The following is a 16,905-nucleotide window of genomic DNA, read 5'->3' as shown; positions in this document are numbered from 1 at the left end:
CGCATCTGGCCTCTAAACTCAAAAGTAACTGGTGATTGTGTCATTGAGAGTTATTTCCAGTGGTACTTCGAATAGGTAGACCATGTAAAGTGGTTTGGTGGAGGTCAAATGTTGAGAAACACTGAGCTAGCAGTAATGGAATTTCTGCTGAAAGGAAGCCTCACAAAATGGATGTGACCTACATATTCTGTAACAATTGATGGTATTCAATTGTAGCTACATAGACATACAAGATTGGGGTGAAGTTTTACAAATAGTTGGAAGTTCATAAAACTGCTGAGATGCCAGTCATTTAAGATGCACGTTTGTGTGTACTCTCTTGTATGCACATATAATTTTGAAAACCTCAATTTTTTTACTTCTAGCCTTTGGATTTTGTGAGTATAAAGAGCCAGAATCTACACTGCGTGCCCTCAGATTACTACATGATCTCCAAATTGGAGAGAAGAAACTCCTAGTAAAAGTTGATGCTAAGACAAAGGCTCAGCTAGATGAATGGAAGGCAAAAAAGAGAGCTTCTAATGGGGTATGTATGCTGCATGTGTACTAAAATGTAGAGGGATAACTGTTGAATTATAAATAAATTGGGCTACAGTTATGCATCGTTAAGCCTTGCATTTGTGGTGCTCATTCTCTGCTGCTGTTTTTTCTGCTGTGCTGACTATATGGTACTTCTGAAGATGAGCACCACATAGTTTCTTTGTTTCTGATTTTCATTATCAGCTTTGAATGAAAACATCTAAATTTCCCACTAGTCAGCAAACTGCATTTTCTACTTAAGTTCATAATAAACAAGGTTCTCTACTGATTTGACTGTTTGGCTGGGATTGGCATTTTGAGGTCTTTAGACTAATCTGACCATCTGCAAAAACAAAGGTGTTTGTCATCTCGGTTCCCAAAATATTCTGGCCCAGGTGCCAACTCTTGAAATACAAAATCCTGCCACCTAGTTGGAGTTGTAGAAAAAGTGTTGGAGGATGGAACCCACGGAAAATACTCTGTTCACTTAAGGAGTCCAGCTGTGAATAGGTTTACAAGTCCCCTGCCATCAAACAGTATATCCATATGTGATACCACGTCACAGGAGAACAATCTAAGCTGTAACAATGCCATAAGTGCAAAGCAAGAGAATGAATACAGAGTAAATTAACTAGTAAAGTGAGCCCAGCCACAGACTACATGACAAGTTAGGTGATTGCACATTAAGGAATTAAGTATTTAGAACAGGGGTGTCCAAAGGTTTTGGCAGGAGGGCCACAACATCTCTCAGACACTGTGTTGGGGGCCCGGGGGGGGGAAAGAATTAATTTTCATTTAAAATTTGAATAAATTTACATAAGTTTACATAAATGAATATGCTCAAGATGATCTTGTATGAATGAAGGCCTTGCAATAGCTCAAGGCCTATAAAAGGACTTGCACTTCGCTGCTGCTGCTGCATCACAGACATGAAACAGCAAGCAGTGTAAGGGGGCCCTCATCCCATAGCTCACACGAGAGGTCAAACAATTGCCCTCACGCCGAAAGCAGTTGCGTTGGGCCAATGTGGGCTCCAGCAAGTCTCCAGAGGGCCAGAGGCTCATTGGAGACTGGGAGCTCCCTAAGGGCCGCATTGAGAGTCCTCAAGGGCTGTAAGTCGCCCCAGGGCCAGGGTTTGGGCACCCCTGATTTAGAAGATATAGCCATTTACTGATGGGAATGCTGGCGCTGAAACTAGTTCCAAGGGCAATCGGTGACCTCTTGGTAGAGAACATGAAATCATACGAAGAGCAGCTCAATCAAGAGAATGTCCATATAAGTTTTGGCCAAAAACATCCACAGAAGTGCTTATTAGCCTGCCTGCAGGCACACCTGTGTTTTACAACCTATTTTTTCTAAATACTATATCAAAATATCATTTCTCAAGAAAAAAAGAACCAAAGTGAGAGGAAATACTTTGAGGACTTTCAGTTTTGCTATGTTATAACTCTAAGATATTTAAAAGAAGTACCCTGGGTAGACTTGAGTAGGAACTTTTAATTGCTGGTTTCCCTTAAGATTCTAACTTGCCAAAGGCAAAGCAGAAACTATATCTATCCAAAGTGGAACCTACTTAAAATAAAACAGCTATACAAGCACCTAGAATTCACTTCAAACTTTCTCAGGGCAAGGAAAAAGTAAAGATCATATTCCTGAAGGTAGACAATCCACTTACTAGAGACATCATAAATTTACTGGGTTTTAGTGATTTACAAAAGGAATACAAATTTGTTTTTCTGGCAAAATAAGCCAGTGGCTTCTGGTGCCAAAAGTAGTGAACTAATGGATTAGTCACCATTGGACTGCCTAATGTTTAATATTAGGCTAATTCATTTACTACAGTGAAAGGGCAGAGTTTGGGAGCTAAGCCTTTTGACTTAGGTATTGGTGAATCAAATGAACTGTGAAGGAGTATTGTTTATAGTATTTTTATGTGAGTCCAGAAGAAAGTCTACATGAAGTATTTGTTGTCTTTCTGCAAGAAAGAATAATTTCATCCAGCCCCAAACAGATGGCAAGTTCTAATGTTGGAGCCAGGATTTGAAAACCTTCATGTTATTATGAAGTACAAAATGCAACTTTGTAGTAATGTTAACTTATGGAGTGGATAAACCAGGCAAACATTTGGACTGAGTTAACTCACCTGTGTGACTAGCACTTCTGCTTCCCTAATCCTTCTAATATTACCTAGTCACCACCACCACCTTCTAGGTCTTTTCAGCCTGTTCCTCCTTGATATGACAGCTTCTGCTCCAGCTGAAATCCCCTCCCTCCTTCTGCCCCTCCTCCTTAACTGCTACTGCTGCTGCTCAATGAGTTCCTTTCCCTTTCCTGTACTTCTGCCTGGCATTCAATGGGACACCCTGCTTTGATCCTCAGGTGAGATCCATTTTTAAACAAGAATTTAAATTTAGCAAAAATTTAATTTGTCTTTTAAAAGGTGAAGTAAATAAACCACCCTACCTCTTATGTTGCAGCTTTTTGAAGAAATAGAAGTAACTTTAACAATGAATATTATCTGATACAGTGATTTTTTAAAAAAGTTATATTATAGGCATTCTTGCTTTTGTATTAATTCAGGTTTTTCTTGCAGCCCAATCATGGACTGAGAATGGCCTTGAACAAGTTGGCCAACTGTGCAGAAGAACCAGAAAAGAAATTATTGCTTTTTCAAGAGTTGCTTCCTATATTATTGTATTCTTGTGTGTTTGTGTGTTCTATGATTTTTAGTTTTATAGTTGTAAACTACCTTGAGGATGTGGGGAAGCAAGCTAAAAATGTAAATAATTAATAATTCAACTAGCCTGCATTCTGGTGGATTTTTTCGTTTTTCAATAATTACCTAAAAGCTGCTTCAAATACCACATACTGCCATGGAAATCTTTTGGAATATCAAAATTAAGTGTCTCTTATCTGTGGATCATAATGTAAAATGGTTTGTAGCAGTGCTTGTCAGCCCCTGGTACTTTAATCTGTGGCAGAAGGTACCTGACCCTGCTGCCATGGTAACTGTGTAGCACTGTTCAGTGTAGCCTGGTCCAATCAGAAGTAGAGATGGCTGGAGTACCAGTAGCAAGGCATAGCTGTGCACCAGCCTGATTCTTGAAAAGAAGTGGAAGTTGAGCTCAGAGTGCAGAGTTCAAAAGGCAGCACAAACTGGAAAAGTCTTTTCCTCTTCAAGGATAACTTTGCAACTAATCACTCAGGCCAATGCACAGCAGCCTTCTCTGGTTGCAGCGGTATCCACAAAAGTGATACTTGCCAAAAAGCATGGAAACGTCTTGGTCTATAAACATGTACAGAGCAGTCGTTTGCATTCATGTGGGGTCACTGTACAGCATGACCTACATGCTGAAATTCATTTTCTACATTTGATCATCTGTGGAGAGGAGCTGTGGTAGAGCAATGCTGTGAATGCAGAAAGCCATAAATTCAGTCTTCCATCTCCAGTTTAAAAGAATTTGATAGCATGTGATGGGAAATACCTCAACCTGAGAATCCTGGAGAGTCAATTGGAGAAGAGAAAAAAAGCCCTGAGCTAAGTTGTCTGACTTGGTATTGGGCAGCTTCATATTGTAGAAACTTGTTAACGTGTGAAGTGGCTAATAGTGTGTTTGTACAGTGTGGCCACATGTGCTTTTCTCACTGAAGAATACTGCTTGACCATACTGCATAGACACTTCCATGATTGCTGACTCACAGTAGAATTGTCAAATTGCTTCACTATCTTTGTGCATTTACTGCATTTAAAAATGCACTTTGAATCCACCGTAAGTTATTTATATTTCTAAAGAGATTGTATGTTATAGGACAGGTATTCTTTAGCTAGGAATTTATATTGTATGAAATGTTTTCTGTTTTAGTCTTATGGCTTAAGACTTCTATACTTAGTTTCGTTGCTTGTTAGGTTTGTGAGCTTCCAATGACAAAGTCTGAAGTGAGCTGCTGGAATTAACTTACTGAATTAACATCTTCTTCTAGTCTTAACCAGTCTCTCCTGCCCTACTATAACTTCAACTTCTGTTCACTAATGAAGTTTGTAAAATTTCTACCTCAATTCCAGTGTATCATCCCCGTGTGAAAGAACAAAATTTGCCGTTACAAATTAGTTGAGAGGGCATTAAGTACGCAACATTTTCAGGATCTATTCGTTTATAACCAATAACCAGTGAATGTAGATTTTGGATACTATTCTAGATACTGTTACATATACCATGTGCTGACTTCAAAAATTTGTTGTTGTTGTTGATTCCTAGAACTCCAGGCCAGAACCTACAACAGATGATGATGAAGCCCTTGATGAAGAAGCTAAGAGAAGGGACCAGCTAATTAAAGGGGCCATTGAAGTATTAATACGGGAATATTCCAGCGAGCTCAATGCCCCCTCCCAAGAATCTGACTCTCATCCCAGGAAGAAGAAGAAGGAAAAGAAGGAGGACGTATGTGTTTTGATTTTGGACACAAACAGATTTACTTCATCTCTCCCTACATAAGGGCCAAACCCTCTGCCAATACATTAGCTCAAAGCATCTGATGAGAATACAAATCAACAAGCCTTGATGTTAGCTGCAGTTTTCATGTTCCATACTGAAATTAAATCAGTTCTAGATGCCAAACCCTGTGGATGTTGTAGGTGTGTATACCAGGGTCGCAGTGCCTAGACTACTTGGAGCTACAGGTTTGAATCTCAGCAGGTTTGATTCAACCTTTCATCCCTTCTAAAACACATGTACTGAAGTTACTGCAGGTTGTTTTCTGAGATGGGTAGATGCTTTTGAGGCCCTAAAAATAGGGCATGTGATGTTTGACACTTTATTTGACCTGAGTCACCTGATCATAAGGGGTTTGCACTGATGTTATGGCCACAGTTTGACTCGTTGCTTGCACCTGGAACCTTCATCACTGTCCTATTTTAATGTTTGTGCAAGTAGCTAAGACGCATTGTTATCCTTGAGGGATGAAAGCCATGCTGTCTTTTAAAATGGTTTAATAATATTGGCTGTTAAACCAGTTATTGTCCATTTTTAAAAAATGTAATATTTTGCAGAAGATTCTGTAATCCATTTTTTTATGGATGACTCTGCTAATGATTGTGCTAAAGAAATATTTCTGCATGGGGGGAGAATCTAGTAATAACAATATGACTAAGATTTGGAAACAAATTGTGATTTCCGTTATTCAATTGCAGAGGTGAATTTTGGTTTGGGTTTTCAGTCATACTAAGCTGCCTTTTTGCCTCTATACTATATTGTTAACAGCAGTAAAGCAGCTGTGGCTGCAGGCGTAGTGCTGAAAGACTTGTGCAAGAAAAGCACACCTGTATATTTAGCCTCCAGCTACAATGAGGATTAAGTCTTGCACTGAAGTTTTTGCATTCCCTACCTCTTTTTAAACAAATTCTCTCTCTCTTAATTTTACCCATGCTACAGATTGTGTTTCTGTATATAAACAAGCAATGCAATGGTCTTGAGAGGCATGGGTGCTGGTAGGGTTTCTCTTTGCAAATCAAGTTTACAAGAACTGAATGTTCAACTTTCTCTTCTGATATTGTTAGTGTAGAGTGATCTACAATCAGACCTAACTCAGCTGAACTTTAAATTAGTGTGGTTTATCAGAACAGAGAACCATAGAACTGTGCCCTTATCTTTCCACTCCTTGGGAAAGGGGAAAGTGTACCTTTAATTTCTAGGGATACAGATGAGAGATGAGTGTGTTCTCGCCCCTTATCGTTGACTCTCAGCATGGTGCATGTTGGGGGAGAGTACCAAATTGGGGTGGGTGCTGTGAAACTCTGGGTTTGAGACACTGTTGCCCTATTTATTGAATGTTATAATTACAGTTGGTTCCCTTGCCCATTCTGTTGGTTGAAAAGATGAGGAATGGTGTGGGAGATTCAGGATTGTGGGGAAAGAAATGGCAAGTGGAATCTTCCCCTTGATTTTAGATGTAGGGGAACCTCGCTAATTTGCAGTAACTATTGGGAATCCCCTTTTGAGATTTGTTGAATTTTGCGAATTAGCGAGTAAGAAACAACCAGACTTAAAATACCACCAAAAGTACTGGCCACTTATTAACAAGCACAGTTTAGCTTGCAACATTTCTAGTACATTAATGTCCTGCAATTTAAATGAAGACTTGCCCATGTGAGGTGGCACCCATTAAACCTTTGCTGAGAAGCAGATCAGTAAAAGGAGAATTAGCGAGGTTCTTCTGTAATTTTGTTGAGTCAAAGACCAGTGGTCACAGCAATACAATATTGCTTATTCTACAAACATACAGAACATTGTTTTTTTTCAGAGTAGTGTGCAATCTATTTTTAAACAAAAAAAATCTCCGTGGATTTTTCCGCAGATTTTCCGCAGATTTCCAGTGGCCCCACTGATACCTTATCCACTCATCACCAAGGTTCGTTTACATTGTAGGCTTTAACAATGACTATGTTTACTGCTAGTTACCAGATTTGTGACTCGTGTCCATCTGATTTTTTTTTCATTCATTTAACATCAGACTGTGAGGTTTGGTACTGCAGAAGGCCTTTGTTTATCTCTTACAAGACTGGTACAAAACATCTAACCTTCAGCTTTTCTTTTGGTTCTCCTGTGTCTGTACAGATGGGTTTTAATATTTTATCTCCTGTTCCCCCTTCCCTCCTTTTTTTTGTAGGAAGATATAAATGCTATAGAGATGGAAGAAGACAAAAGGGACCTGATATCACGAGAGATCAGTAAATTCAGAGATACACACAAGGTAGTAGTCTTTTTTTTTTTGCAATTTGTACAGTATTAGCTTTACAAAGTCAAGTGTCCCTTCCCTTGCCCTCTTTAGAAAATTTACCAGCACATGGCCTTATCACTTAAACTTTTTTTATAATAGGCACAATGTGTATCTAAAACCAGCAGACAATTTCCCACTGAAGTGATCTAATAGTTTGTACTTTAAAAAAATTTATAACAATTACATTGCAGTCTACTGTTAACGTGGACACATTTTTTAAAAAGCAACAACTTTCTACCCTGTTTTTTGTAAAATTAATCCAAAGCAGTTAAAATCATTGCCGTAGGACCAAACAATTAAACTGGGCTATTTGTATAAAACAGTTGCTGCAATATCCAGGCAACTGTAAAACATAATTCAAAATCATTGCTTTACTGAGCTCTAATGCTTAACTGAGCTCTAGTGCTTAACTTAAATTTAAAGATTTCATGTAGCAGATCTGAGATGAGAATGGGGGTAAAATAAATTAGGTTAGTGGTTACCAGACTATACCACAATTTAGATGCATGGAAGAACTGTAAATTCCCATAAAGCTAATCTATTCATTGACCCCCACCATTATGATAGAGATCATATGGTGACTAATTCAAGATGAAACACACAGCTTGGAAAGTAACATGGAATAGGATGTAAGTATGAGCTTCTGTTTTTTTTTATTATTTATGGATGCCCCCTCAGAAAAATATGCAAAGGGGTAACTGGCTTGGAAATGTGTTTGCAAATTGTACCTCAGGGTTCCCACTTGCAGACGTTTCTGTAATGTGAATTTATGAATGCATTCTGGTTGGGATGGGTGGTAAGGGTGATGAAATACAAACAATGCATGCACTGTATCTTGGTGTTTAGCTTCTAAGGAAATAATTTAGCCCACAGAGGCCGGAGTACTTCATTCCCAGTGAAGTGTTCACCCCTGAAATGAGTGCTTTTTGTTTGTTTAATATTGATGCAATGGTTTGAAGGTACAAAATGGTGAAATGTACTCTGGTTACAGGGCCATGCTTATTTGCATATATAACTTTAAAACAAAAATGGATGTACATTGCTGGCAGTGCAAAATATTCCAGTATAACATGGGAATGAGAACCTGAGGATATCTGTTCCAGAAGATGTGTAGAACTGGTCAGTGGTGAAACATAATCTTATTTCCAAGCCCCATCAAGTCTAAAACATTTAAAAAAATAATGTGGTTTAAAAAACAAAAACAAAAAATGCTTCACTTTTTCAGAAGCAATTGGGCATTTTATTGCCTTTGATCTGTCTTATTGGGGGATATTTCGAATTAAAAAATAGATGGGACTAATTCTAATATAAAATGGCCATCATATATTGGGTGGGTTTTTAAAAAGGGGCTGGCTAGTGAGCGCAGTGAACCTTTGCATGTTTTTTGGTTAGAATTTACAAAACAATAATCAGACTGTTAGGGTACAGCATTGCAGGGGGCGTCCATTTACAGCACAGATGAGTCTGAAGAGAATCTCAGGTAAGAGTTTATGATTTTTCCATGTATCCTCTCTTCCCATTACATGAGCATATCTTTCATCCTTTTCCCATCTCATTTCCAACTTCATCTCCTTATTTACATTTAAGCAGCCTTTTACTTAAATTTTCAATTATTCCCGTGATTGGCTTTTAAAGAAGAGAAGCTTAAAACAAAGCCTTCAAGGCAATCCCAGCAAAGGAAAAAGATTATGATTTTTTTTTTACTTCAAAAGAAATTTTAAAGGGGGGGGGAATCTAGGAACTTAACCAAAGACCCTTTTATTGGAACAACTAATATAATTGTAAGTATCAACCATTTCAGGATATAAGCTTTTCTATAAAAGTATACAATTTGAGGTAAGTTCTGTTTGAAAGTTGAGATAGCATATAGTAATATGCCATGTTAGATGAAATTATACAATATTTAGATATTTATAGCATATTTATACAATACTCCATTTAGAATTGGGTTGCCATATTCCCGCATCTGTGTACTTCCACCTTTTCCTCAAAATAGCTGTATTCTTGAGTACCCCTTTTCTTTTGTGAGTTCAGTGTATCTAACACCATCTTGCCTATATTTCAGTACCATTTAATAAGGTGGTTAGATATATTGACCTCTTGTTTTTTGCTGTGACCCTGTTTTGGTTCTCTGGCCCATGAGTGCATACCAGAAGACTGTCAGACAGGTAAGATTTTTTAAACATTGTCTTAATTCTTTGCTTTAAGAGAAAAATATATGCACACTTTATTGTTCCAGTTTAATTTAGTGCAGTGATGGTAAAAATGGTGCCAAGTGGGGTGAACCTGTGTGGTTTGATTTTGTTCTTTTCCCCTTGCTCAACTGCATAAAATGGGGCATGAACTTTCCCTCATGCTGGTGCTGTGCCCATGCACAAAGATCTCCCTATAAGGCAAAGCAGAGCTGAGTTCCCTTCCTTCTAGTGCATGGGAACACTGCACCAGGCCATTGCAGGGAATGGGAGGTTCCTGTGTGCCTCCATGAGCCCTCCAGCCTGTACCTTCCACTCAATCAAGAAATGCAATCTGTTCACATTTCATGAGGGAGTGGGCTAGGCAGGGACTTGAGAGGCATGCGCAAGCCCCCTATTCCCTGTAACTTCTGATACACTGATTGCATGCACCAAGAAGGGAGAGAGGAGGAAAAACAAGGCTCTGATATGCATTATGTGGCTTTCTCTTGGCAGAGTACCTGCATGCAGAGGTATCATACCCATAGTATTTTGGCATCCATCAGGGTGATATTTGGCATATGTTTCCTTTTTTTTATTTGTGAACCATGTACTTGCTCTTCCTCCCAGAAATATAGCTTGTAGGCAAGGTTAATCCAGTGTTGGCGGTCCATGTCCTAGCACAGCATCTGTAAGTTAACACTCACCAATTGCTTCCAAGGATAGATTTATGTATCATTTTAGTAGTATTTTTCTATTGTCATTATAGGAACTTTGGTTATAGGGCATGTATTTTTCAATTAAAAGTGCACTCATACAAATTCCATAAAACTCTACTGGATAGTTTTTTAATCTGTCTCCTATATGTGATTTCCAACCTTTTCCCTTCTTTATGAAGAGTAAATTGAGGCTCCCATTCTTTGTGCCTGATACTTCAGCAATGTCTGTTTCAACAACAATAACAAACATCTGGGGAGAGGGGAAAGAAGTTATAGTGGTTGGGGAAAATGTACCCCTCTAAACAATTCTAGATATATATGCCACTGCAGCTGAGATAACTTACTTCCAATGCTTATATAAGATGAATTTGGTTTAGCTGCATTTTGTATGCAGTCTTTGGCTGTTTTGTCCCTGTTAGCGTGGTCCTAAATTATCTGCATAGATGAACAGGATAAACACTTGTCAGCTAAAATTTCAGCTTGCTTGTGCTGAAGTTTCCTTCTGTCTTTTAGGGGTCAGTAGTTCTGTGAACTGTTACAGGCAATGCTCTACGTTAAGTATATAAAAAGCAAGCATTGCTCTTAGGGCCGAGGTTGGAGGTTGCTGGTTTGTGTGAGAAACTATATATGCTTTTTGCACGAAATCTAGCCTTATTATTGAAATCAGAATTTTGCATTCTTATGAGATGAAAGCAAACTACTTAATATTTAAATGTTAAAGTATTGGTGACTTTGACATGCTCACTACCAGCCTTGGGTGTTGTGAATGGTGGTGGGGTGGGGCCTCCAACTATAACTTCCAATTAATTTTCAAAATCCTCTTGGTTTCTAGAAATTGGAGGAGGAAAAAGGCAAAAAAGAGAAAGAGAGACAAGAAATTGAAAAAGAACGGCGTGAAAGAGAGAGGGAACGGGAGCGTGAAAGAGAGAGAAGGGAGCGTGAACGAGAGAGGGAGAGGGAGCGTGAACGGGAGAAGGAGAAAGAACGGGAGCGTGAACGAGAACGGGATAGAGATCGGGACCGTACTAAAGACAGAGACCGGGACAGGGAAAGAGATCGGGACAGAGACCGTGAAAGAAGTTCGGATCGCAATAAAGATCGTAGCAGATCTAGGTAAATATTACTACACTATGATGAGTGCTTGTTAATAACTTTGCTATATTTGTTTTCCAAGGGATATAATCCTTGACTATAATCCGTCTTTCAAAAGATCAACATACAATGAATCATGGGTGTTGGTGTATCAGATATTATTTTGCACCAATGCCTTGTTCCACAGCCCGATTCATATGGATTGTCAGTCAGTAAAGTCACACTCATACTAATCGTTCTGTAGTAATGTGAAGCCAGCAGATGTATTGTGTACTGCCAGAAGGAAATTTGTCTACTGACAACACACACGCAAGAGTGTGGCTAACATGAAAAAATAACAGAAGTTTGAGCTTTACTCAGTGAGTTGGCTGTAAATCAGTTTTTTTTTTTAAAGTGTCATTTGATGTGAGAGCTTCTTGTAAGTTAAATTTAATTGGATATTATCATCGGCAGTACATTCTTAAATGTTGAAAATTATGTCTGTTAGTAATTTGTTGTGATATTTGTCCACAGAGAGAAAAGCAGAGACAGAGAGAGGGAACGGGAAAGAGAACGAGAGAGGGAACGGGAAAGAGAGCGGGAACGAGAGCGGGAAAGGGAAAGAGAACGAGAGCGGGAACGAGAAAAGGACAAGAAAAGGGATAGAGAAGAGGATGAAGAAGATGCCTATGAGCGGCGCAAACTGGAAAGGAAGCTGCGTGAAAAGGAAGCTGCTTATCAAGAGGTATCTGTGGAGGCATTTCTAATTTATGGGTTGGATTCAAAGGGACCCTAGCACCAAAGGAAGGTACTTCTACTCATGTGGGGGAGAGGTGCCTGCTGCTTCAATGAATTCCTGTTTCAGGTGTAGACCCACATGCCATGAGTTTCCAACAGTTACTCATACTTGAATGACTTCAGTGGAAGGATAGAGGGGGCAGAAAATCCCTGACTTGCTAAAAGAACTTTTTCAAGACCAATAGGATCAAACCCCTTAACTCTTTAATTAGAGTGAGTTTTAGGGTATGTATTTTATGATAGAAGTCTTGAGCGCTGTCTGCATTCTAATACTTTGTTAAATTTTTCAACAAGTTTCAAAACATTCTACAGAATTGGTGTTCAATGGAGCAGAATTCTACGTTGACATAATTAAAGGCTTTCGATTGTGAGTAAATTTGCTGTTCTCAAATGTAAAGCTAGACTTTACATGAAAAGTAAATAGATTATTTTGTTTCAGCGTCTTAAAAACTGGGAGATCAGAGAACGGAAGAAAGCTAGAGAATATGAAAAAGAAGCTGAGAGGGAAGAAGAAAGAAGAAGGGAAATGGTAAGGGTTTCAAGACACTTGCAGTTCTTTCATGAAATGCCTCAGTGGCAGAATCTCTGTGCAGGCAGACAATACCAGCATTGTGAAGTATGTTCTATTCCTATGTGTTAGTATCCTAAAATGGAATGTCAGCAAATAACACTGTCCACAAAATTAGTCATTCCTTATTGTTTTTAGAGGTGCTGGATATGAATATGACAGTGAAAATGCAAAATTGCCTACGGTTTGTGAGAAATTCACAGTAGACAGTTCCTGGTAAATGTCCTTGTTATTCCCACCACCTATGTATGCCATGCATTTAGTTTCTCCTAAACTATAGCCAATTGACAGATTTCATTGTCGTTTCTGTGTTCAGGATATTGAAATTACTAAAGATTAGCAATTTTCATTTCAGAGGCAAATTATGCATTGTCCAGTGTAATGATTAGGGCCAAAATCTATGCTTGAGAGTAAGCATATATCTGAGTAGTTATACAGCTGCAAGAAAATTGGAAAGTTGTAGTGCATACAAAAGTGCTCACCACTTTTATTGTATTGCTGCAATCTACCTACTTCTCAGCTGTTTGTTTTTAAAGTGAAAATTCAGAAATGCTTTGTATTGGAATCAAACTTTTGTGCATTATTTAAAGCCATATGTACTGCTTTTCAATAGAATAGTTTCCAAAGTGACTGGCATAGGAAAAGGAGTGCGTGAAGATGGTTCCTGTCCCCAAGGGAGCTCACAATTTTAAAATATACACAAGGGAGAAACTATGCTGGGATTAGGGAATAGGGTTAATTGCTCTCTCCATCCTAATATGAGAACCGCCGCTTTAAAAGATTCCCCTTTGCCCAGCTAGCAGGGGTACAATTAATCTCAAGCTTTGCTAATATGGCTGTTATGTTTTTGTTTTTTATCTGCTGTCTGCTTATATGGGCCCTGTGAGTTTTAACCTGCTCTAGAGACAGATTTAAATTATCACTGGTAGCTTATAGTTTCACAGGGAAACTGCCCATGGATTCTGAATCGCAGTATACTTATGTTTTTCATTGGCCAAAATTCAACTCAGTTTGTCTGCAAAGAGCTTCCTGAATCATCATCTTGAGACTTAACAGATTGCACACTTGGCTTTTGCCATCCTTTGCCACCAGCATTTTTCTTTTTTTGAACATACCGACACACACATCCACAAAAGCTATAAGACTGCTTCTCAGTTTCACAAATAGATTGCCATGTGGCCTGAGGAGCTGCTAAAACACATGCCCACATGCAGAATTATGTGATTCTTCAGATTCTAGCCTTAATTTTTAGTCTACTTGAGTCAACTCAATAGCAAGCATTTCACAAAAATAATCCCTTTGGCTCACTAAGAAATATTAACTTTCAATCACTGTCTTTCCAGTCCTGTGTGTTGGAGGGGGAGAGACCGAAAAAAGACTGGGAAGTTAATGTGTCAGGGTATTCAGTAGCTTATAAGAAAGCAGTACTACCCCAGTCAGTGGGAAAACAAACCAATACTGATACTTAAAACAAAGCAAGGGTGTGCTATCTTTCAAGTAGAGAAAACCTTCTGTTTAGTAGTTTCTGTTCAAGGATGGTGACCTGGAAAAATAGTATCAAAAAACCCCATTTTATTAAGATGAAAGATATTAAATGTTTTTGATTTTTATAGGCAAAAGAAGCTAAACGTCTAAAAGAATTTTTAGAAGATTACGATGATGACAGAGATGATCCAAAATATTACAGGTATGCTTTGTGTATCGCTGAAGCAGATCAGCTGTTTGTCTCTAGATTCATTAAATTTCTCTTGGGTGAAAAGGCTATACGTGTTAACAGGAAAGTGTGTGTTCTGCTATAGTGATGAAGGAAATAATTTACATACTCCAATGAGGCACACAATATAAGAAAAATTGATGATGGCTGAGTACCTCTGCATTTTCCCACGACCGATCTTACGTTTTGCCAGTCCCAACAGTGGAATACAGCAATGTAATGGTTCTTGTTTAGTTTAATGTTTAGTCAGTTCTGTCCAGGCTCATATGGTATCATAAGATGTCTTGGAGCACGGTCCATTGCTAGAAACCCCTTCCTCAAGCAAAAGGAAGGACTCTTTCCATTCCAGCAGAAGGACCCTTTGCATGAAAGGGCAATGTTCCATCCACTTTCCAAAGAAGCTTTTGATGACCAATCTGCACTCCATAAAATCATAGATTATAAAATCCATACATAATTCATCAATCATTGATCATTTGAGTTGAAAGGGACTTTGGTGGTAAATCACCTAGTCCAACCACCTGCTCAGTGCAGGCAACTACTACAGCATTAACAAATAGCTGTCCAACTTCTGCTTGAAAACTTCCAATGAAGGTGAGCCTGCTACAGCTCTTACAATTAGGAAATTCTTCCTCATGTTTAACCTGAATTTACTTTTCTGTAGTTTCAGTTTGTTGGTTCTAGCCCTTGGGAGGCATAGAGAGTAAGTCCTTCCTTTCTTTCACTTTACAGCCTTTCAGATAATTGAAGATAGCAGTCATATCTCCGCATAGTCTTCACTTCTCCAGTCTAGATTCTTGTAACTGTTTTTTCATATGAACTTATTTCCATGCCCCTCATCTCCTTTAAACCTGTTTCAGCTTATCAACATCCATGTTGAAAATGTGGTGCCCAGAACCAGATGATTGCTTCTCATGATTTGGATTCTAGGTTGTTAACACAGCCCAACATTACATCATTTTTTTATTTTTTTTTTGCACCTGCAGCACACTGCTGGTTCTTATTCAGCTTGTATCCCATTCTGGCACCTAGTTCTTTTTCACATATGCTGCTACTATGACAGGTGTTCCCCATCAAGTACTAGTACCTGTGATTTTTTTATTTGTACTTACATGCTGGACTTTACATCTGTTTCCATTGGATTGATGGAGTCTGTCAAAACAGATTTGAATTCTGTGGTGTTAGCTATCCCTTACTCTCCCCCTGCTTTGTATCATCTACACATTTGATGCCCTCAGCCAAATCATTTATAAAAACATCATACAAAAACAACACCAAGACAGAGCCCTGTGGCATGCTGAAAGGAAGCCATTGATTAGTACTTGTTGGAAAAGCAGTACTACCAGTTTATAGTAATACTACAATTTCAGATAGCAGTAGTCTGGGCACTTGAGATTGGAAGAGATTTGGAGTTGGGCAACTTAAGATGGTGAGGGGGCTGGAGTGCTATGAGGAAAGGTTTGAGGATTTGGGGCAAGTTTCCTTTGGAGAAGAGTTGGTTAAAAGGTGACATGGTAACTATGCAAATATCTGAGGTGCTGTCATGCGGAGGATGGAGTGGATTTGTTCATTTCTCTGGACAGCAAGAACTGTTTGGCAATAGAACAAGTCTGCCTCAGAAGGTAGTAGACTCTCCATTGTTAGAGGTTTTTAAGCAGAGGCTGGATAGCCATCCATCAGAGATGTTGCAGGTGTAGACTTCCTGGATTGGGGAGTTGGACTTGAACTTGTAGGTATTTTCCAGTTCTGTGATGTGTGTTTTGCTAAGCTGTGATGTATAATTTGGAAGCCTTTAGAAAATGTAATAAAGATAAGATTAATCAGTAAACAAATGCCAGTAAATATGAACCGCAGTGAAAAACACCCAGTAAATTCAAATAAGTTTCTATTGGAAGCATAAGGAAGTTTTTTGTCATTTGAAAGCTATGATAAATACAGAATATGGTAATTGATTTAAAGTTGGTATTCTTTCATGACATTTTCTGTTAACAATCAAGATTCTAAGAAGCAGGTGGACAACTACTGCTCAGTCCAGAAAGGTTCTCTCTGGAATTCAGAGAATGAAATATAAGACTTCATAGTGTGTTTTTCTTTTGGTGAATGTTAATAGGGAAACTTGTTGCAAGAATTTGTAAGCCAACTGTGAATGCATGTTACAGGGGAAGTGCTCTGCAGAAGAGATTGCGAGACAGAGAGAAAGAAATGGAAGCAGATGAACGGGATAGGAAAAGAGAGAAGGAAGAGTTGGAAGAAATTAGGCAACGCCTTCTGGCAGAAGGACACCCAGATCCAGATGCAGAGTTGCAGAGGGTAAGAGACTGCTGTTGTGGCAAAGGGAACATGCACTGGTTTTCTTAGTTGAAGGTTGGTAAACTAGAGATTTGTAATTTACCTTTCCATTGACATGTCCTGGATTTATTTTCATGCTCTTGTGGAGAGCTGTTTTAGGTTTACTGCAAGTGGGGAACCTTTTTATATTAGGCCACATTTTATTTATTTTTTATAAAATTCGTTATTTTTCTTAACTAGAAAAAACATACATTTTTATTTAACATGCTACATTTCTTTCCC

General features: G+C 38.6%; 1 protein-coding gene across 2 annotated transcripts in view; it reads left to right on the top strand.

Annotated features, from left to right (window-relative positions):
- RBM25 (RNA binding motif protein 25) overlaps nt 1-16,905 on the top strand; it is a 47,597-nt gene that overhangs the window by 23,023 nt on the left and 7,669 nt on the right. The window contains exons 6-14 of one of the 2 annotated variants that reach the window (XM_066631477.1): nt 366-526; nt 4,776-4,958; nt 6,871-6,924; nt 7,183-7,266; nt 11,016-11,296; nt 11,789-11,999; nt 12,492-12,581; nt 14,234-14,307; nt 16,494-16,644. In XM_066631477.1, the coding sequence (XP_066487574.1) occupies nt 366-526; nt 4,776-4,958; nt 6,871-6,924; nt 7,183-7,266; nt 11,016-11,296; nt 11,789-11,999; nt 12,492-12,581; nt 14,234-14,307; nt 16,494-16,644 (1,289 nt within the window). The remainder of the gene's footprint in view (nt 1-365; nt 527-4,775; nt 4,959-6,870; nt 6,925-7,182; nt 7,267-11,015; nt 11,297-11,788; nt 12,000-12,491; nt 12,582-14,233; nt 14,308-16,493; nt 16,645-16,905) is intronic. The other variant, XM_066631479.1, reaches the window with a different exon arrangement.

This window comes from Tiliqua scincoides, chromosome 1 (genome assembly GCF_035046505.1).
Source record: "Tiliqua scincoides isolate rTilSci1 chromosome 1, rTilSci1.hap2, whole genome shotgun sequence".
Classification (NCBI taxonomy): Eukaryota; Metazoa; Chordata; class Lepidosauria; order Squamata; family Scincidae; genus Tiliqua; species Tiliqua scincoides.
Note: the sequence above shows the minus strand (reverse complement) of the source record. Positions and strands in the feature narration are given on the sequence as shown.